Source organism: Gopherus evgoodei, chromosome 8, assembly GCF_007399415.2.
Source record: "Gopherus evgoodei ecotype Sinaloan lineage chromosome 8, rGopEvg1_v1.p, whole genome shotgun sequence".
Lineage (NCBI taxonomy): Eukaryota > Metazoa > Chordata > Testudines > Testudinidae > Gopherus > Gopherus evgoodei.
In genome coordinates this window covers 20,179,461-20,200,707 of record NC_044329.1, presented here as the reverse complement: position 1 = coordinate 20,200,707, position 21,247 = coordinate 20,179,461, and the positions used below count along the sequence as shown (strand labels likewise).

Sequence of the window (21,247 nt, the reverse complement as noted above, 5' to 3'; positions counted from 1 at the left end):
GAGGCAGCCTTCCTATCCCCTGCTTTGACTCTGTTTTAAAGCATGTTCACACCTCTAATATTGTTTAAATGACGGCTGATTTTGGGGTGGGTCCTTGTTCTCTTTGAGTGATCTTCTGTCCCCACCCAGGCTTTCACCTGCAAGTGGTGCAACCTAAGCCTTATATAATCAAGGACCGATTCAAACACTTCAGTGTAAAATCAAGTTCTTATTTGTTGAGAAACTAGTAGCAAAATCACTGCATTAGAGAGAACTTACAAACAATGAGTCATTTGGGCAGCCCAGCTTGGTCACTCTTAAATATTGGATTTTAGGGCCTGCACTAACAGTATAGTACTAAACATTCAGTTCACTGTAGTGCTCAGTATAGTATAATACTAAGCATATGTAGGTTGGCCTTTAAATACAAGCTTTCCAGCTTTTGAGATTTCAGCAGTGGTAGTATAAGTAGTATAGGAAGTAATAAGGGGTTTTTTGGATGCTTGTTTTTGGGGTCATGTGGCAAGGAAGTAGTGTTACTTTTCCCTACTCTTATCTACAAATAAACTCCCATGTGAGTTGCCAAAATTAGTCATGATTCATTGTAGATTGTACAGATGTTCAAATTATATGTGCTCTCTGAGCTACACTGGGGTCTTTGAGCTTTGCTCCTCCTTGGTGGGGCTTCAGAGGAGAGAATGATTAAAGTATTGGAAACATGCTTTATAGTGATAGACTCAAGGAGTTCAACCTGTTTAACTGGACAAAAAGAGGGTTAAGGGATAATCTGATCCGTTTGTAAATCCCCACTGGAGGAAAATATTTGTGTTCTTCAATCTAATAGCAAGATCCTACCTCTGGAAGTTGAAGATGGACCAATTCAGATTGGAAATAGGGTATAAATCTATAACAATGAGGGTAATTTAACCATTGGAACAATTTACCAAGGCTTGTGGTAGATTCTCCATCACCAGCATTTTAAAATCAAGACTGGATGTTTGTGTAAAACATATACTCTAGTTCAAACCAATTATTTTGGGGGCAGTTCTACGGTTTGTGTCAAGCAGGAGGTCAGACTAGGTCAGTGGTTCCTTCAGGCCATAGAATTTTTGAATATGCCTGTGGATTCTGCTATAGGTTCCTTGGACTTGACTCTTTGATTTAAGGAGAAGGAATGGTGGTATATCCCAAATGTTACCCACTGGTGGCACCAAAATGGCATGTCACTCAGTAAACTACAGATCTGCAATCCTCTCTCTCCTTTCTTACGTGAGGAATAAAATGATTAACAATGTTGACACTTAACTCAGATGTCCAATGGTAGTAATTTAATTCCTTAGTGAGGCGGATGAGGCAGTTCACACTTCTCTGAGCTGTTGTTCCAGGCTCTTTGCAGATTCATGCAGGCATATCTGTATCTGATTACATAAAAACTATAAACAGAGAACTGCTTCATAATAACCGCTAGAGACTAATTTTTTAAAATTAAAACTAAGATTCAGGAGAACAAGGCTTCAGAGTGGTGTCTCTAGGCTGATATGTTTCTGAACCCTGGGTGTTTAGTCTTTGCATGATACACTTCATATCTTCTTGTCTTCTGTTTTTAATTATATATTTACTCATTAAAAAAATAAATCATGGGGGTCACCATTTGCAAAATCCTTACATTTTGACAGGGTGAATTTGATTTAAATTGATTGATTTAAATCCTGACTAGTGATTTAAATCGATTTGATTTAAATCAAATTCACCCTGTCAAAATGTAAGGATTTTGCAAATGGTGACCCCCATGATTTAATCATGGATTTCTACATAAAAGTGCGTTCTTGTTGGTTTTTATAACCAGTGGTTCTCACTGGCTGCAGTTTGCCGCTCCAGGCCAATGGATGCTGCGGGAAGGGCGGCCAGCATGTCCTTCAGCCTGCACCGCTTCCCACAGTCCCCATTGGCCTGGAGCGGCAAACTGCGGCCAATGAGAGCTGCAATCAGCCGAACCTGCGGATGTGGGAGGTAAACAAACCCGGCTTGGCCTGCCAGGAGTTTTCCCTGAACAAGCGGCGGACCAGCTTCGAGAACCACTGGTTATAACCTTAATACATATCCTTCACAACTCAGATAGATGTAGGTTTCATTTTTAAAAAATACACACTACACTTTTGAAGTGATTTATTAGTTTTACAGCTATGTCAGAAAATGAATGACTGGTTATTTAATTTACCAAAGGTAATTAAAGCAGATCTTTATAAAGTCATTGGGAGGTGAACTATCTCCAGTTCAACAAGTTAATCATTAATATTTGGAGGATTTTCTTGCCATGCTGTACTGGGAGGAGAACATCAACAGAGAGATATTTAAATTGTGTTATTTAACTAAAGCAACGGTGTTATGTATTCTGGATTTTTTTCAACAGCAAACATATAATATTTTAATAAAACAAGCTATGAATTTTTGAATTTAGTTAAACATTCAAGTTTTTAAAATCAGGTTTGTTTTTGTTAAAATTGTTTTTAACTAAAATAGTTAAATGAAATTAAAAAAAAAATCAACTGTCAGCCAGGTCAACATGAGAAACTTAAAATATTGGCTTTTGCAACTAACTCAGTCGTCTTCACCTTCATTTTCGTGTTTGTTCATAATCTGGAAAAGAAAAACAAGCTTTCCTGCTTTTTCAGGTCCCAAATGATTTCCCAATTTGGAATGAATTAGTCCAAAGGAAGAAAATATTCTTTCTATACTGGCAGAAGAAGTTACTGCTGTTAAAAGTGAGATTATCACTTCAACAGTCTCTGAATCCAAGTGTTTAAGTGACTTCCACCAGTCCACTGGTGTAACTTTGTTTAAAACGTCATCAGCAAACATATTTCTTAAATGGTTCACCCTTAGCTCTAAAGTTTATTATAGTTGGCATTATGAAGGGATGATTGCTATGTCTCTGTCAAAGCCAACGCCTCTTCTTCAGCAGTTAAGGTTTGACCCTGGTATCGAGTATTGAGAATATTTGCAAGAAAGTAAACTGGAGATAGTTCTTGTCCCATTCGTTTTTTTTAATGTTTGTAATTTAACTCTGCATATTTCTCTTTAAGAGGTCACTCAGTTCCTTCCAAATTTCAACAGCGTTAGCAATAAAACAGCTATTTCCCTGCACTTTGTTCAAGGCTACAGAAATAGGCTTCAGGGTACTCAGCATGTGTTCAACATTTCTCTTAAGCCCAATGTTACGAACAGTGGCTGTGACAGTGCCATCTATTTTTTTTTCACTCTTTTGTTCACAAACTGTCATCAGATTAGGCCAGTCCTTGATATAGTGCTCAAAATAGTCCACTGCTGAGTTCCATCCCACATCTCGTGGGAGAGTTAGCTTGGTTCCTCCCACTTTTTTCAGAGTAGCTGCTGCAAAGTGGTGGTTCTGGAACTATTTTGCAGTTTCAGCAACATTGGCCTTTATTTCTGGAACACTGAAGTCCTTGGCTAGGAAGTGTATCAAATGAGCACTGCAACGATATGTTGTTAGCTTAGGACTCTTCTAAATTTCTTCTCATCTTGAATACATTTGCAGCATTGTCTGTGACCAAGCTGCATACTAGACATTAGAGTTTTTTATTCAGTTTGTTATAGCTTTTACTGCTGCTTCTTGTAAGTATTCTGCTGTGTGCATTTCCTGATATCAGTTGTTTCTGTAAGGAAGACATTACCTTCTTCTGTTGTCCCACAAGCACATACAACAGGATCATTGTGGACATTGCTCGACCCATTAAGACTCAGGTTAACAATTTTACATTCTAGTCCTTTTGCACACTGCTCAATTTCTCTTTCCTACTCTTTATCCAGCAATTTTCCTGCGACATCTGCTCTGTTGGGTGGACTGTATCCTGGTCTTAATGACTGAATCATGTTAATAAAGTGTGGGTTCCCAATCATATGGCAAGGAGTTTGTTGCATAAAGAAACCGGGCAATTTTTTCATCAGTGACCTCTTTTTGTAATCTGCTAGTTCTTATCACAAACTTATCTATGGTTGTTTCTGGATGATGTAGGGTTTTTTGGTTTTGTTTTGGGCTGCAGGTGATATACTGTGGCTATGTTACCAACATGATGTGACTGAAACGCTATCATTGGCAGATAACTCTGAAACTATAGAAAATGATGGTGATCTTAAAGGTGGTTAGTCTTCAGAATCCTGTATGTTGAGGATGGATGCTCCTAAACAAAATAAGTCAATGCAGTTATTTAATTATTACCATACTGCTCATTTAGTATTACTCATTGCATTCAATGACACTCAGTACTACTTCCTTTTACAATTTCACCTTTAAAGATCTGCCTATTTCAGCTATTTATTATTTTATCACAACTGCATCTAAAATGATAGTACCATAGAGTAACTATTTTTTATATATATATAAAATATATAAAAATATATATATTTATTATTTTTTTTGCTCAAACATGAGAATTCAAGAATAGTCCAGAAGGAAGACAGGCAGTCCTTAAGAAACAAGTATGAAATAATGTTTACCAGCCTGAAGATCCTGCATGTTCAGACATGTTCCTTTCATCTTCAGGGCAGCTTCCTCCTGAGAAGGAACACTTCTCACGATGTTGTTTCATTTAGGCAACCAGGCCTTACATTTCTTTGTTGCACTGTTTGCATTTTGCTCACGTGCCTGTCTCGCCCACAGGTAGAGGAACTTCATTAAAATATTCTCAAACTGGGTCTCTTTTACAGCCTGCTGCCGTTATAGGTTTTCCCTTCTAGTGAGAGAATAGTATGGTAGATCTCAAATCAATGAAGGCTATGCTTAGAAAGACTTCAAGACTTCTGGAATATGCTACCACCTGTCCCTCTCCTCTCACTTTTATTTCCAGACTTCTTCTCCTTGTCCAGACCTATTCCACCTACAGCAATCTTCTATTCATTGCGCTTTTAGAGAGAAGTATGGGATTGACTCTGTATACACAAATTTGCAGAGGGACAATAGGGTTGAGATCTGTTGTTTCGCACCTCTGTGTATTATTTATTTTAAAACATTTTTGCTGTTATCTCTGGAGAGACAAATCCACAGTTTGAGAACTGCAAAACTAAGCATCTCTGATGGTATCTTCTAGACTGAGCATTGAGTCCCATTGGGTAGATAGAAAGCTTAATCTAAATCTATACAGAAGCCCTTGGAACCCCATAAAATTGGGTCCCTAATCCATGAACTATTGGAACTCATTTAGAAAACTTTTTTCTTAAACATTACATGAATATATATAAATTCCGTATTCCATGATCAGCTTTTTTTTTTTAATTGATTTTTATCCACCCTGTATTTTGGGAGTTAGTTTTCTGTAACTATCCCTGTTTCCCTGGCTCTGCATCAGCAGGTTCAGATTTGGTTCAGAGCTTCTCCAAAATTCGAGACTGTTAGGGCCAGAATAAAGTGTCAGACCAATCTCTAATATAGGTTGAGAGTGAATACCAACTCTCCCCTGGTAATATACACTTATGACCTATTATTTTGCTTAGCAATAGAAATGATTCTTATTAAACAGATGCTGTTGGGTCACATTTGCCACTATAGTCAGATTGTGTAAAAACTCAATTATAAATCTAAGCTCAATGGGAATGTTTATCCTTTTTATTTTTTAAAATAAGCATTTATTTGCAGCCTTAGCATTATCCTAGTGCAGGGGTCAGCAGCCTTTTGGAAGTGGTGTTCAGTCTTCTTTTATTCACTCTAATTTAAGGTTTCGCATGCCAGTAATACATTTTAACATTTTTAGAAGTTCTCTTTCTATAAGTCTATAATATATAACTAAACTATTGTTGTATGTAAAGTAAACAAGGTTTTTTAAATGTTTAAGAAGCTTCATTTAAAATTAAATTAAAATAAAGAGCCCCCTGGACCAGTGGCCAGGACCCCAGGCAGTGTGAGTGCCACAGAAAATCAGCTTGTGTGCCGCCTTTGGCACGTGTGCCATAGGTTGCCTACTCCTGTCCTAGTGCTTGAAGACCTCAAATTAACTAGAAACTTACTAATGAAGCTGGTTTATTTCAGTGTCAGAATTAAAAAATGAAAAAAGAGAGCATATTATGGATATAATAAGTATATTATAGTAGAAAGTGGCAAGTGCCTTATGTTGGTTAGTGTGCTAGGCAAAGAATAGAATCGCTGTCCTAAGGACCTTCAAAACTGAAGGCATACGTGAGTACGGTACTCTACAATATAGAAAAGTGTCATTTAGGTCTTGGCTAGAAAAAAAGTTGGTTTTTTTTGTTTTTTACATGCCAGCTGACACTTATTAAAATCCTAATGTAGATAAGGCAATTGTGATTTTTTTTTTAAACACGTTGGTCGATGTAAATCTTAGGCTGACCCCTCCAGGGTTCATTTTGACTAGCTAACATAGTTTCCCTGTCTAAATTAGGATTTTAATTAGAGTTAGAGAACATGTATGAAAATATATATTTTGTTTTCCTAGTGTAGATGTAGTGTTAGGCAGACAGGGTGGTGTGTGATCAGTGAGTTTGGTGTGCTAAATGGAGCCTGTGTGTCAGTCCAACTCCCCTCTTTGTGCTATCTTACATGTTGCCTCTTCCACATGGAACAGCCTCCCAATGCTAGGCTGCCGGCCTTCTCATTCAAGTCCTCATTCAGCCCACACATAAAGCCAAATTCATTAGGGCCCCAGTCCTGCAAGTTATTCCATATGAGTGGATATCTTTTAGGAGCCCCACATAAATCATGAGGGGCTCTGCATGGGCTCAGGGTTTCTCCCGCACAGTGTTTGTTGCAGGTTTGGGGTTTAAGGAACTTTAAATCTAAGGTGACCCTTTTATCTAGATTCTTCAGTGTATTTTCTGTTGTCGGGCTGTCTTCTAGATTGTGAGATCTCTGAGGCAACGACTATCTGTGTGTCATACAGGGCTGAGCCCATTGGTGGCACATAATGTAATACCACATACTCCTCTTTTTGGAGCTTCTAAAAGAAGATGGAAGGAGCTTGACATATGTTGGAGACTATACTAGGCATGACAGTTGGCATGGAGATGACAGTAGACAAAAGGAACCATTGAAAATCTCACTTGGGCTTGAGGGAGTGAAGGTGGGAGATAGCTGAGGAGACAAGGATCTAAATGGACTCACTGAGGAGTGCCTTGAAGATGAGGAAGTGCAAAAATCATACTGTACTCAAATTGAAGGGAGGTGATTGGGGACATTGAGGGGGCAGAAGAACGGAAATGACTGGTTTTAGACTAAGTTGCTTATGCCTTACTTTCTTGGGAAAAATTTTTCCTGGGCTAATAACAGTAAAAAAAAAAAAAAATTAAAATGTTACATTTACTATGTCAGTGGTCCCCAAACTGTAGTGTGTACTCTCCTTAGGTGGCGTGGAGGAACATTCGGGGGGGGCATGGAGAGGCCCTACGCCAGCCCCCACATGGGGCAGAGGGGGAGCACCACCTGACTCTGCTCCTGGACATGGCCCCAGCCTGCTTGCAGCTCCCAACCATGGCTCCACTCCCGCTCCCAGCTCCATCCCCAGCAGGGGCCGAATCTCATGGTCTCGGGAGGGAGTGCCACCTAGTGCTGCTCCGTCCCCAGTCTAGGCCCCATCTCACAGTCCCAGCTGCAGCCCTGGCCCTGCTTCTGGCCTGGGCCAGCCCCCACAGGAGGCAGGGAGGGAATGCAACACAGCTCCATTCCAGCCTCAGCCGAGACCCCATCTCGCAGTCCAGGCCGCGGCCCGGCTAAGGCAGACAGATTATATTACAAGGAACCGTGACACACAAAGTTTGGGTACCACTGGTCTAGGTGATACAGATGTTATGGCCCTCTTGTTCAGAACAGTGGGTGACCTTACATGCAATATAACAGTATATTGCAATTTTCTGGTGAAATGAAATGAGTTTAAGATGAAATTTCAGCCTTCACTCAACTTTCTTGGGTATGAGCCAAGCCCTTGATGTTGTTTTTAACTTAAATTTTAGAGGAATTCAAGAAAAACTAGGGTAATCAGTGAAGAGGATGCTGTACAAAGTAACACTGAAGTGACATTTTTTTTTTAGTGCTAACTATTTAGACAGGTCGTCTTTTATCCAAGAACTAGGAGACAGACATTGCACCACTGGTAACTGCTTCCTTAAAGAAGGCTTTCTTTGAGCTGAATCTTAGCTAGTACAGTTTCAAAGCACAGATTTCTTTAAAGCAAATAATAAAAGTCATGTACCGAATAATGCTTTAGTAAGTTTTAGTCAGGCATTTCTTCAGTCTTCCCCAAAACGTCCCCAAAAGTGCACAAAATACTGGGACATAATGGGCTCTGAGCCCAGCAGGCAGACATGTTTTGTGTCTGCATTTCATTGGGATATCTTTACAAAATAAAATAAAATCTCTGGCCCCTAAGGAATATTTTGAAATGTCAAAAATAGACTGGATTAGATTAAATAAATTTGGAAAACTACAATGGAAAACTGTTTTAATTAAAAACAAAACATAAACAGAATCCAGGCATAATGCTGGGTGATTTTTGAATGTATCTTGTATTTCCTTTTTTGGGGAGGGAAGACTGGTGTGTTGGTGGGGAGGGGAGAGAGGCTTGCTGCCTGAAAAATAGGGTTGGGTCTCAGAATCTACTCAACAGTATTTTGTACTGGAAATGCCAACAGCTAGTTGCTGAACTGCATTTTTATACTGGTAATGCTGAGAAAACGTGGCCTGTAATGATACAGGTGGCAAAGCAGCAAGGAATCTGCTGACTTACATCTCTGTGTCACATAGGCCTGTCTCAGGAATTACAGCTATGTTGAATAGCTAGTTTTCAGGAGTCAGTTCACGAGAAGTGAGTTTGTGTATGTTTTGATTTTGTTAGCAATTTACAGACCACAGGATTTTATGATTTTATAGACAGGGTACACTTTGAAACCACCTTAGGTTCTTAAATTTACAAAAGCTTCTGAGCTCTCTGTCCAGTATGCAAAGCAACTGGCAAGGTCATTGCATGGAAAAAAGCTTGTCATAGCTTTTCACTCATTTGGGAGCTATAGGAGCACATTAGATTTCTTACTTCAAAAAAGCAGTATTAATTACTATACAGAAATTGTACTTGTAAAGACCCGAAAAAGTAAACTACTATTTTTAGCAGGAAATATGTGCCAAGCACTTGTGGCTATATTCTCAACTGAGGACCAGTGCTTAGCTATATTTTCTCATTGGAATTGTGTGTGTCGAATATCCCCATCAGAAAAGGATCAGTGAAGTAAATGTAAAATAAACACTTAAGTAAACGAAATCAATATGGTTTCTTGCACATGAGTTAAATACCCATGACTTGTAGGGGGTTTAAAACATTTAGATGCTGTAGCAAACTACGGCGGGCCAGCGGGACCATCCTGCCAGGCCCCCAAGCTCCTGGCCCAGGAGGCTAGCCCCCAGCCCCTCCCCTGCTGTCCTGACTTTCCTCTCCTCCCTCTTCTCCCCCCCCCCCCAGCTAGCTTGCTTGTTCTGCCAACAGCACAATGCTCTGAGTGCAGAGCCTAGCGTGACCTGGTCTTGGTGCTGCGTGGCAGCGCAGTAAGGGGGCGGGGGACAGGGGGAGTTGGATAGAAGGCAGGGGAGTTTGGGGTGGTGGTCTGGGGGTGGAGTGTATGGATAGGGGTTGGGGTGGTCAGGGGGAAATGAGATTGAATGGGGGCAGGGGTCCCAGGGGAGGAGGGGAGTCAGGAAGGAGGGAGGGTTGAATGGGGGCCGTCAGGAATGAGGGATGGGGTTGGATGGGGCAGTGGGGGTCTGGACGCGGTCAGGGGAGAGGGAGCGGAGGGTGTGTGTGGATGGGGCAGAGGACCTAGAGGGGCCATCAGGGAACTGGGGGTTGGATGACGCAGGAGTCCGGGGAGGGGGGAGATAGGAGGTGGGAACCGGCCCTCCATATAATTTACGAAACCCGATGCGGCCCTTAGGCCAAAAAGTTTGCCCACCCCAGCTGTAGCTACTTGTGGGTCTGCAAGATTAATTCTGAATGAGGAAAGAAAATAAAACTGGTGATATATTCAAAACCTGTTATAGTACTCTCCAGGAAATTCAGACTTTGGAACCGAGTTCTTTTCCTATCTGTTGAGGATTTGGACTACATTATTATTTTTTAAGTGTAATTTTGAGTGGGGAATGAGTGAGTTAGTTTGGCAGTAGAACGTTCTCCACTTTCATCCCAAAAAGGTGCACACAAAAATGGAGGGAGCACAGTAGTTGTAGCTACCATGTATATACATCAGTTTTAATAAGGGAGTGCATAAGATTCTTGAACTGTGGTCCATAGATTTCTGGAGGTGTGCGGAGGGCAGTGGCCCACGAAGCTGTTACACTTCACCACTGTGACTGTCTGTCAGTCTTGCAGCAATTAAGTTTCCTGTTAGAAGTAAGTTAATCAAGGACTCTCTTAGGGTTTGTGCTGGCTTTTTGGCAACCTTAACTTAAAAACAAAACAAAACATTCAGGCACCTTTTTGTATCCGGTATGTCTTTTATCAAGAGTTTTCCTGTAAATTCTTGTGATCAAATTTAGGAGGCACTAAAATTGGAGAGGTAGGAAACACACAGAATGGCAAAATCAGTGTCAAGTAACTTTAGGGCCTAGTACATTACTAATCAAGTCATACATCCAGGGAGAGCAGTGAAGAGCACACACACTAAATAAGGATGTAACCCAGATGCTAAAAGAACTGTATTAAAAAGCAAGTCTCTTTACTATGCTTCTCTCCTTTGCAGATGTAATGTTAATTTGTGTAACCCAACAGAGTGGTGCAGGGAAGGTGTGGGATTGGGGTGGGAGGGCGGGGGGAGATAATCTTGTGGACACCATTTTAATTGGTCTTCAGTATGGAAAGGCTTGAGAACCACTAAGCTGCTATAAAGGAGGTGATATTAGATCTTTTGGTCCTTATAACAATGTTTGAAAGGCTGTTTTCTTTCTCATTTAACATGCAGCAAGGACATATGGGAGAAGGCGAGGTAACAATATTCCTCTTTAATTTTCTAATGTTGACAATGTCTCATGGCGCACATAGCACTAAGCTGTTATTAGCAGCAACCTAAAAAGATAAGATTTGAAACCATCACTTTAACCCAAGCTTGCTTACTAGTTTGTCTGCATGATGTGGTAAACTTTTTAACGGAATGAAATATCTCCCCAGAATAGTACTACCTAGGTTGAGATGAGCATAATCCTGTAGCTAAGTGTCATCTACATGAATTACTACTTGAGAGAGCTAAAATGCTGCTGTTTTCCTCTTGTGTTTTGTTTATGAATGACAACTCTGTAGAAGTGATTCCTATTATTACTTGTATTTGAGTGCTGACAGTTGTGTTGGTCCCTGAATGTAGGCCCTGTCCCATTGGATTTATAGTCAAAGGCTTGGATCCTGTAAACACGCATACTAAATAAGTTTATGCATATTGGTGTGTGGTTGTGTTCATCATGACTACCTAGATATTCAAAGTTACTCACATGCATAATTGTCTACAGGATTTGGGTCTTAATAGATAAGACAAATGAAAAGGGATAATGCACCAGATAATGAAAAAAACCACTGTAAAGCCTTGAAAGCTATAATGGTAGAAACTTAATCCTAAAAGTGGGTGTGATTCCATTTTGTCAGTTTTCAAAGGGTTACTTGAGTAAAAGACATTTTTAAAAAAATAGATTGAATACTGAAACTAAGACTGGGTCAGTATTGAGTTCTTTAATTTTCTGAATATATTAATTTTGTAGATTAAGGAAGAAAATTGAAGTGTGATCACTATTAGACTTTGAGTTTGCATGGAATGTCTGAATTTCAGAGGTGGTCAAATCTGCAGTCTCTAATAATTTGATTTAATTTAAAATCAAGTAAATGTATGTAACCTATTTGACAGTACAAATGAAGGATAACAAAAGAAGAGAAATTAATGGCACTGATAACCATTTTTATAGATTATAGTGAATTCTGAAATATCATCCCCATATAGCAAACTATAGGCAAATGAAAAATTATTCTAGAAGCCTTAACATACCTTACATCTATTTGCTTGCTTTTTTCAATGTGTGTGTTAGTAGAGGACTGGCCAAGATATGTTGTGACTCCAGTTATTGTATTTTGTAATAAGGAGTAATATCATTGCAGGGATCAGTTTATGTGCATTCAAATGTATTGTGTTAGACAACTGCATTTGTAAGTTAAAGATCTTTAGTAAAGGAATATGCACAAAAAGTGTTACAGCAAAAGGACATGTGACTGTCTCAATAGAGGAAGAATGCTTGCAACATGTTAGAAAACGAGTTAATGAATGAATCTTCTTGTACAATATCTCAGTAAAGTTGATCTGCTCCAAGAATGACACGTTACTTAAATGAGTCTTCAGTCATCATTCACAGGAAATTACAGTGGGTCTTACTGCTTTTATCAAAGTGTTCTTGTTATCTCCAAGTGTGTGGTTTGTATTTTGATATTGAGTGACCTAAAAGATTAATGTATTTAGCTGGTGTGGGAATCCTTTTTTCATCTGTATTGTGAAATTACCTTGTGCATGTAAGAAGTTGTTGCTTGAGAAATGGTATGCGTCCTAGATCTTTAGTTATGTATATACAATCAGGACAGTCTCTACAAAGTAATTATTATGGTTATATAATGTTCCTTTCTGTGGCAAGTCTTTTAAAAATATTACTTACGTAAAAAACAGGCAGCAGAATTAGGCAATAGCAATTGCAAAACTTCTCAAATGAGCTAAGATGAGTTCTAGCTGTGGAAAGATTGTGGATTTTCAGGACCTTTTAAAATGCTGTTTGTTTTGTTTAATAAAATATACTGCCTCTTTCTGTAGCTGTGTAATTAACAAGGCATTTGGATTGTTGTAGAACTAGAAATGGTAAGGTTAAATGAAATAGGCAGAATATCAAAATGATCATGTTTCTAGTCTTCCCATTATTGATTAAAGGGGAAGAGTACAAGAAGATGTACTGCTAATGTTGAACATTATTTCTTTAATAATATTTAAATGATATGTTCTTTGTCCTATTAGTATGGGTTTTCTCCCTTCTTTTTTTTTTTAGGTCAGTCTTCACTGTTTCCAATGGAAGACGGGTTCTTGGATGATGGACGTGGGGATCAAACTCTTCATAGTGGCTTAGGATCACCACACTGCTTCTCTCATCAAAATGGAGAAAGAGTGGAACGGTATTCCCGCAAGGTGTTCGTAGGTGGACTGCCACCAGATATCGATGAAGGTATTTTCAGAAACAAGCTCAGTCAGAACAATCCATGTTGACTTAATGATAAACTATAGAATGGACCCTGTTGTTAACAAGCTAAAGAATGATAATAGATTTTTTTTTTTACACAAATTGTTGGCCAGATCCTGAGCAGCACTGAACACCTGCTGTTTCCATTAGCCCTCTCTACAAGTGCTTTGTTACTGAAAGATGAAAAATATGAGCTCTTTAAAAAGGAATAGTGCTTCGGTTATGAATTTGAGAATGAGGACTTAATGTGCTCTAACGTTTGTGTGATAAATCTGTACTTTCGCCAGCCCCTCCTTTTAACTGTATATAGCCCAGACCTAGACCATAAAAAGGGGCAGATCTGTTCTAGGGAGCTGGCCATGCGAAGACCTTCATGTTTATGAGATTATCCTAGAAATGTTCTTTGGTCAGCAGCAGTGGTCTTGACAGATGGATGCAATGCCTCAAATGCTTAAGGCTGTTGTATCTAATCTAGATCAAAAACATTTAACATTGAGAAAATACAAATCTTATGACAGAAATAAATTGGTTTCTATGAGAGATGTAGATTAATAGTAGTTAACTCACATGATTAATCGCATTTGGAAAAAAAATCACTTAATTGCAGTTTTAATCGGACTGTTAAACAATATTAGAATACCAATTGAAATTTATGAAATGTTTTGGATGTTCTTCTACATTTTCAAATATATTGATTTTAATTACAGAATACAAAGTGTAGTGCTAACTTCATATTATTTTTTATTACAAATATTTGCATTGTAAAAATAACCAAAGAAATACTAATTTTCAATTCACTTCATACAAGTACTGTGAAAGTGCAATTTACAAAAGTAGATTTTTTATTACATAATTGAACTAAAAACAAAACTATCTAAAACTTTAGAATTTATAAGTCCACTCAGTCCAACTTCCTGTTCAGCCAATCGTTAAGACAAACAAGTTTGTTTACATTTATGGGAGATACTGCTGCCTGCTTCTTATTTACAATGTCAAAAGAAAGTGAGAACATGCATTCGAATGATACTTTTGTAGCTGGCATTGGAAGGTATTTATGTGCCAGATATGCTAAACTTTCGTATGCCCCTTCATGCTTTAGCCACCATTCCAGAAGACATGCTTCTATGCTGATGATGCTCGTTTAAAAAAATTGTCAATTAAATTTGTGACTGAATTCCTTGGGGGAGAATTGTATGTCTCCTGCTCTGTTTTACTCACCTTCTGCCATACATTTCATGTTTATAGTAGCCTCGGATGATGACCCAGCACATGTTGTTCTTTTTAAGAACATGTTCACTGCAAATCTGACAAAACGCAAAGAAGGTACCCATGTGAGATTTCTAAAGATAGCTACAGAACTGGAACCAAGGTTTAAGAATTTGAAGTGCCTTCCAAAATCTGAGAGGGACGAGGTGAGGAGCATGCTTTCAGAAGTCTTAAAAGAGCAACACTCTTACGAGCAACACTCCAATGCGGAAACTACAGAACCCAAACCACCAAAAAAAGAAAATAAACCTTCTGGTGGCTTCTGACTCAGATGATGAAAATGAATGTATCGATCCATGCTGCTTTGAAATGTTATCGAGCAGAACCTATCATCAGCATGAATGCATATCCTCTAGAATGGTGGTGGAAGCATGAAGGGACATGAATCTTTAGCACATCTAGCATGTAAATATCTTGTGACACTGGCTACAATAGTGCCATGTGAACACCTGTTCTCATTTTTCAAGTGACATTGTAAACAAGAAGTGGGCAGCATTATCTCCTGCAAATGTAAACAAACTTTTTTTGTCTGAGCAATTGGCTGAACAAGTAGTTGATGCTGAATGGGCTTGTAGGCTCTAAAGTTTCACATTGTTTTATTTTTGAATGCAGTTATTTTTTGTATATAATTCTACATTTGTAAGTTCAACTTTCATGGTAGAGATTGCACTACAGTACTTAAGCGAATTGAAAAATACTATTTTTTTTACAGTGCAAATATTTTTAATCAAAAATAAAGTGAGCACTGTACACTTTGTATTCTGTTGTAATTGAAATCCATATATTTGAAAATGTAGAAAACATCCAAAATATTTAAATAAATGGTATTCTATTATTGTTGAACAGCACGATTAAACAAGATTATTTTTTTAATCCCTTGACAGCCCTAGTTTCTATCATTCTTATTAGAAGCATGTTAACTTTTTCAATTGGGGGCAAGATCAGTAGGTTCATACCTGTTCTATCTCTGCCTTACCATGATCAGTGCATAAATAAATACCCACAGTATCATTCTCAAGTGTCTTTTTTAAAAAGCTGTTTTATGGGTATTGTTTTTTCACAGTTGTCTCTTTTTATAAAAGTTTATAAACCCCAAATTCTGATTCTTATGTATTTGTAGCTTTGGGAGCTAGATTTTTTTTAAAATGTGAAAACATGCAATATTGAATTGGTATTTGAATAAACCTCTACCCCGATATAACGCGGCCCGATATAACATGGGTTCGCATACAATGCGGTAAAGCAGCACTCCGGCGGATCAGCTCCCAGCCGCGGCACTCTGCTTCTCAACACCAGTGAGTGCAGGGAGGTTGGGGAAAGGAAGGTCCCTGTACTCACCTGTGGTGGGAAGCGGCTGGCCGCAGCTGGTGGAGTGGAGCGGGCTGGGCCGGGCTGCTCTGCTTCTACTGCTGCCGGTGAGTGCAGGACCTCTCTCTCTCTCTCTCTCACGTGCACACACACGCGCACACACCCCCTCCGGGGCAGGAAAGCGGAGCGGGCTGGGGCTGCAGCACTCTGCTTCCTGCTGGAGGTGAGTATGGGGGGCGTCCTTTCCCCAGCCTCCCTGCACTCACTGTCAGCGGGAAGTGCAGCGCCATGGCTGGGAGCTAGTGGAGTGGAGCAGACTGGGGCCAGGCTGCTCTGCTTCTGCCATCGTCGGTGAGTGCAGGACCTTTCCCTAACCCCCCCAGCGATGCGGCTGGGGCCGGGGCAAGGAAAGTGGAGTGGGCTGGGGCCACGGTGCTTCGCTTCCTGCCGCAGGTGAGCATGGGGAGCGTCCTTCTGCAACCTCCCTGCACACACTGGCAGTGGGAAGCAGAGTGCCAGCTGGCGGGCTGGGGTCAGGCTGCTCCGCTTCCCGCCGCAGCTGGTGAGTGCCTATCAGGTGTTGGGGTGTGTGAACAGGGGTCGGGGACAGGGAGCAGGAAGGTTGGGTAGGGGGTGGGGTTCTGGGGGTGATTAGAAATGGGGATCTCTGTAGGGGGCAGTCAGGGGACAAGGAGCGGGGGGGCCAAAGCAAGTTCGATATGATGCGGTCTCACCTGTAGCACGGTAAGATTTTTTGGCTCCGGAGGACTGCGTTATATCGGGGTAAAAGTATATTAAATCACTTGAATCATATGTTTCAAACTGAAAAACAGCTGGAAGATAAGGAACTAAGTTATCCTTCTCCTCATGAAACCCATTTCAAAATATTCTTCTAATGGGCTTCAGAAACTTAAGAGTAGGAGTAATATTACCAGTAGTTCTATTAGGTTTGTACAGTCATTTAGGTTTTGGCTCTTCATTCAGCTCCATATGTAAAGTGTTTTCTATTCTGTGGCAGCTTTTGACAGTGGTTATGTCCAGTGGTAGCCTGTCACCCCAGTGGATGGTAAGAACTGAGTCACAGGAATCCGTGCAAAGACACTTAATTTTTGTGAGAAGCCAAGAATGTTTGGTGAATTCAACATGAATATTGGGGGTTGAGGGACACTGCAGTGTTTGTGTAAAGAAACACTCATGGTATGTAGCAGCAGTAAGGCCATGGCTGCACTACCACTTATGTCTGCAAAACTTGTGTTGCTCAGGGGTGTGAAAAAAACACCCCCCTGAGCAACATAAATTATGTCAGCATAACTGGTAGTGTGCACAGTGCTGTGTCAGTGGGAGAAGCTGTCCTGCCGATATAGCTACCACTGCTGGTTGGGAGCGGTTAAATTATGTCTATCGTAGAGCTCTCTCCCATCATCATAGAGAGGCTACACGAGGTCTTACAGTGGCACAGCTGCATTGGTACAGCTGTGCTGCTGGAAGCTTGCTAATGTTGTCATAGCCTTAGGGCTGGTCTCTACTGGGTTGGGGGTGGGAGGATTGATCTAAGATAAGCAACTTCAGCTACGCTATTCGTGTAGCTGATGTCAAAGTATCTTAGTTCGACTTAACCTGGCCGTCCTTATGGCAGCAAGTTGACTGCCGCGGCTCCCCTGTCGACGCTGCTTACTCCTCCTGCCGAGGTGGAGTAGAGGCATCGATTAACCGATCGATTACTGCCTGCCAATCCAGCGGGTAGTATAGACATACTCTTAGTGTTGCAGTGCCCCCTCTGACAAAGAAATCGTGCCTCTCATGGTGTCTAAGCAAGAGAGGGGCTGTAGTTAGAGCACGGTGGCAGCTGCAGTCAAGAAAGTTAGTGTTCTGTGGATTTTTCTTAACCAGAACATTATTTTAATCTAGACTTCTTGTATTTCAGTCAAAAAGGTGGTAATATGTTGCACCGTAAATCACTGTGATGTGACAGTCTGATGTCCCTGTCAAACATAAGCTACTTTCACCATGGTTACCACTGAATATGCTTTAGCAATTAAAAGGTCAAGTTTAATATGACATTTGCAATAGAACATTCTTGGGGAATGTGTTCTTTATTCCCAGGTATTGGCTTTTTTTAAAAAATTTTTATTATCTTATGAAACCAGGTGGGCATGTGAACAGTTCATTTTGTGTAGGACTAGGCTTACCACAGTTGTGTTGCCTTTGTTCAACCTATGTGAAATAAGTTCAGTTCCTTGAAGAAATGTTCTGTGTTGTCTTCCTCTTCCGCCACCCATCCCCCCAAAATGAACTAGAATAAGGACCACAGTCCATATAGATACAATTTAAATCCACCTCACCACTGAAAAATTTTAAAGTCCTTCTGGTCCCAGTTCAGGAGAACATTTAAGCATATACTTTAAAATTGGGCACATGTTTAAGTGCTGTCCAGAATGGAGACCAATTTTAAGTATGCCTACAAAGTTACAAAGTGGTGAGCTCACTGTGTCTGTCTACATCAGCATGTAACCCTGACACATTTCCATTGCAATATACATTCCTGATGACCCTCGGGCACAAACAAAGAAAACTGTCAATACCAAAGTTAGTCAACTTTTGTTCCACTAAAAATATCACAAAAAAACCCTCTCGTGTTGGCCAGATTGAAAAACACAAAATTGGTGACACTTTTCCAGGTTTTTAACAATTTAAGATGGATGGGAAAACCCCCTACATGTTATAAATACATAATACGTAATATCATAAAAATAGCTGATGGAAATCAGTCCTGCAGTCACAAGAACTCTTTTTCTCTCCCAGGTTAGGAGAGGCTGGGACTCCTGCAAAGCACTGCTCTGCCCTCTGTGTCTCTGCTTCTCTGTACAAATTGTCAGTGACCAGCCCCAAGTGAAGGAAGATTGTTGTAATGTCTTTGAGGGAAGAGATCAATAAAAGAATAGAAAATGGGGGGGAATCCAGGAAGTTGCCTTGTAATTTCTATGGAAAAAATTGTTTAGTGTGATGAAGGGATGAATGACAAAACATTTTTCTAGGTATTTTTAATGTATTGTAGCACCTAGGTGCTAACATAGTCTACTTAAAACTTGCAGATGCCTCGTCAGTAATAGGAAATTTTACCCCTCCTTGAACTTTATACACAGGTGTTTCTTGTTCAGAAGCTTCTTATTACTAGCAACCATTCTACTTAAGGGAGAAAAATTACCCAAGCTCAAAAAGAACAAATGCCATAATTAGTGGAATATTTTTACAGGATTAGCAAATATAAATTATTTTAGCAGAATATTGAAATGGAAGGAGGATTTGAAATGGGTGCTGCAGTTGCTTCCTTTACACTACTGTGTGTTCTCTGCAGTCTTTCCTATAGCTATTACATAACTGCATTCTGCAAGCATTACTGTTAGTCAGTCTGAGGTCAAACTCAGATAATGCAGACAGATGTGGCACAAGCATGTGATGTGAACACGCTTGACTGGGCCTGGGTATTCCCTGTCCTTTTCTCCAAACCGTTTGTGATTGCAAGGCAGATTGGCAGAATTTACTGCTAAGCAGTCAGTCAAGGATTCGGACTTTGAACTCTTTGTGGGAGAATGCCTGAAGCTAGGATATGGTAGCTATTTAGATTGATTTCATTCCTGTGACTTACGGGGCTGCAGGCCTTTATTTGTAACCATTAATAAAGAGACAAAACCTTGATCTTTGAACTGTTTTCCTCACTATTTAATGTATGTTCTGATGTGCCATGAAGAGTCCCCTTCCCTCAGTAAACATTATCAGCGATCTGATATTTGTTTATAGGTTAGGAAAAATATTACCTGAAATCCAGATTCTCCAGGGTTTTATGTTCAGTAGGTTTTAACTTCTGTTTATGCTCCTTTTTATCTCTCTGTTCCTCATCCCTCAGATGAGATCACGGCTAGCTTTCGTCGCTTTGGTCCTTTGATTGTGGATTGGCCGCACAAGGCGGAAAGCAAATCCTATTTTCCTCCTAAAGGTAACGATCATGATGTTAACATTATTTTAAGAACCATTGCAGAACCAGTGACTGTATTTTTAAGTGTGAGGATTTGAAGTGTAATTTTAATTGTGTAAAAGATCTTCATGTTCACTGCGCCCTCAGCCCCCCTTACCATGCTGAAAATATCCCCTAAAATCATGATGTAACTCAAATCCTGCAGGATGTTGCAAGTAGGTGGACTGCCGAGCAGTGCATGAGAATACACATTTAAAATAATTACTCTTACTTTGCTTCCTGTCTGACTCCCCTTTCTTTCTCTGTGCCTCTCTCCTCTCATTTCTCTGTTCTTTACTCTGCCTAGCCTCTTATTTACTACATCATATGCAAAATGTTAAAGATCAGCGCTGTGTAAGAGGAATGCAGAGCTAAGCAGCCCATGGAAGAACTTGTACCTCACGTTCACAACTAACCTGTGCTGGCAGGATGGAGCCAAGGCTTAATCAGTTTCCACTTCTTTGCTTGCTTCCTCCCTACCAGTGTAAAAGAGATAGGGAGGAGAGAGTACTGAGCACACAGCTCTTGTTTTCCCTCCTGCTTTTGGAGGCATGCTGGGAGGCTGCACAGGGGAGCATTTGTGTGTGTTTGGTGGTGTCTTACTGTTAATCTCTCTCACGTTGCTCTGTAATCATGTCGGATCGGCGCATAGTCTGGACCTTAATAATGACACTGAATATTATAAACTATAGAAAACTAAATCTCTGAGAATTTCATCAGGAATCTTGCAAGTCATCTTGTTCTTTTACCTAGGATATGCGTTCTTGCTGTTCCAAGATGAAAGCTCTGTACAGGCTCTGATTGATGCATGTATTGAAGAGGATGGAAAACTCTACCTTTGTGTCTCCAGCCCCACTATCAAAGACAAACCGGTAGGTAACATTTTCATGTACTTTAGAGTTGGTATAAAATAAGGCTATAAATTGTGCACTGCAGATGTCGTGCATATTTTCTGACTTCAGTGAAACAGATTAGTGTCCAAAGTGGATGGTATGGTTATGCATTATGTACTGGTACTGCAGTGACTACGGGCCTGATCCAAAGCCTAGTGACTCCCAGTCATTTCAGAGGGCTCTGGGTCAAGACCCTCTGTTGGCAGCCATTGTTGCTGAGTAAATAAACTATGCATAGCCTTGCATGCTGGACCTGGGTTATTGTGATAGTGATTAGCCTAATGTCTACAGTACAGCTTATTCTATCAGAATAACACACATCATGGATACATGTGTATTTATCAAGTTTATATAACATGATTGGATTGTGGTAATGCATCATGTTAACAGGAAAAATTTGTATATCTCTTACCAGTTAAATAACAAGGTGAAATCTGATCTGCTTAGGTCACCATTAATAGAGCATATTGGCATTAACTCCTAATTGGTAGTTGCTGTTTACAGTTTGAAAGTGAATTCAAAGTATAGTCATTG

General features: G+C 40.1%; 1 protein-coding gene across 2 annotated transcripts in view; it reads left to right on the top strand.

Moving 5' to 3' along the window:
• The window catches only part of CPEB4 (cytoplasmic polyadenylation element binding protein 4), a 62,701-nt gene that overhangs the window by 33,176 nt on the left and 8,278 nt on the right, over nt 1–21,247 (top strand). Inside the window, exons 3-6 of one of the 2 annotated variants that reach the window (XM_030573513.1) lie at nt 10,945–10,968; nt 13,046–13,219; nt 19,713–19,802; nt 20,574–20,692. In XM_030573513.1, the coding sequence (XP_030429373.1) occupies nt 10,945–10,968; nt 13,046–13,219; nt 19,713–19,802; nt 20,574–20,692 (407 nt within the window). The remainder of the gene's footprint in view (nt 1–10,944; nt 10,969–13,045; nt 13,220–19,712; nt 19,803–20,573; nt 20,693–21,247) is intronic. The other variant, XM_030573515.1, reaches the window with a different exon arrangement.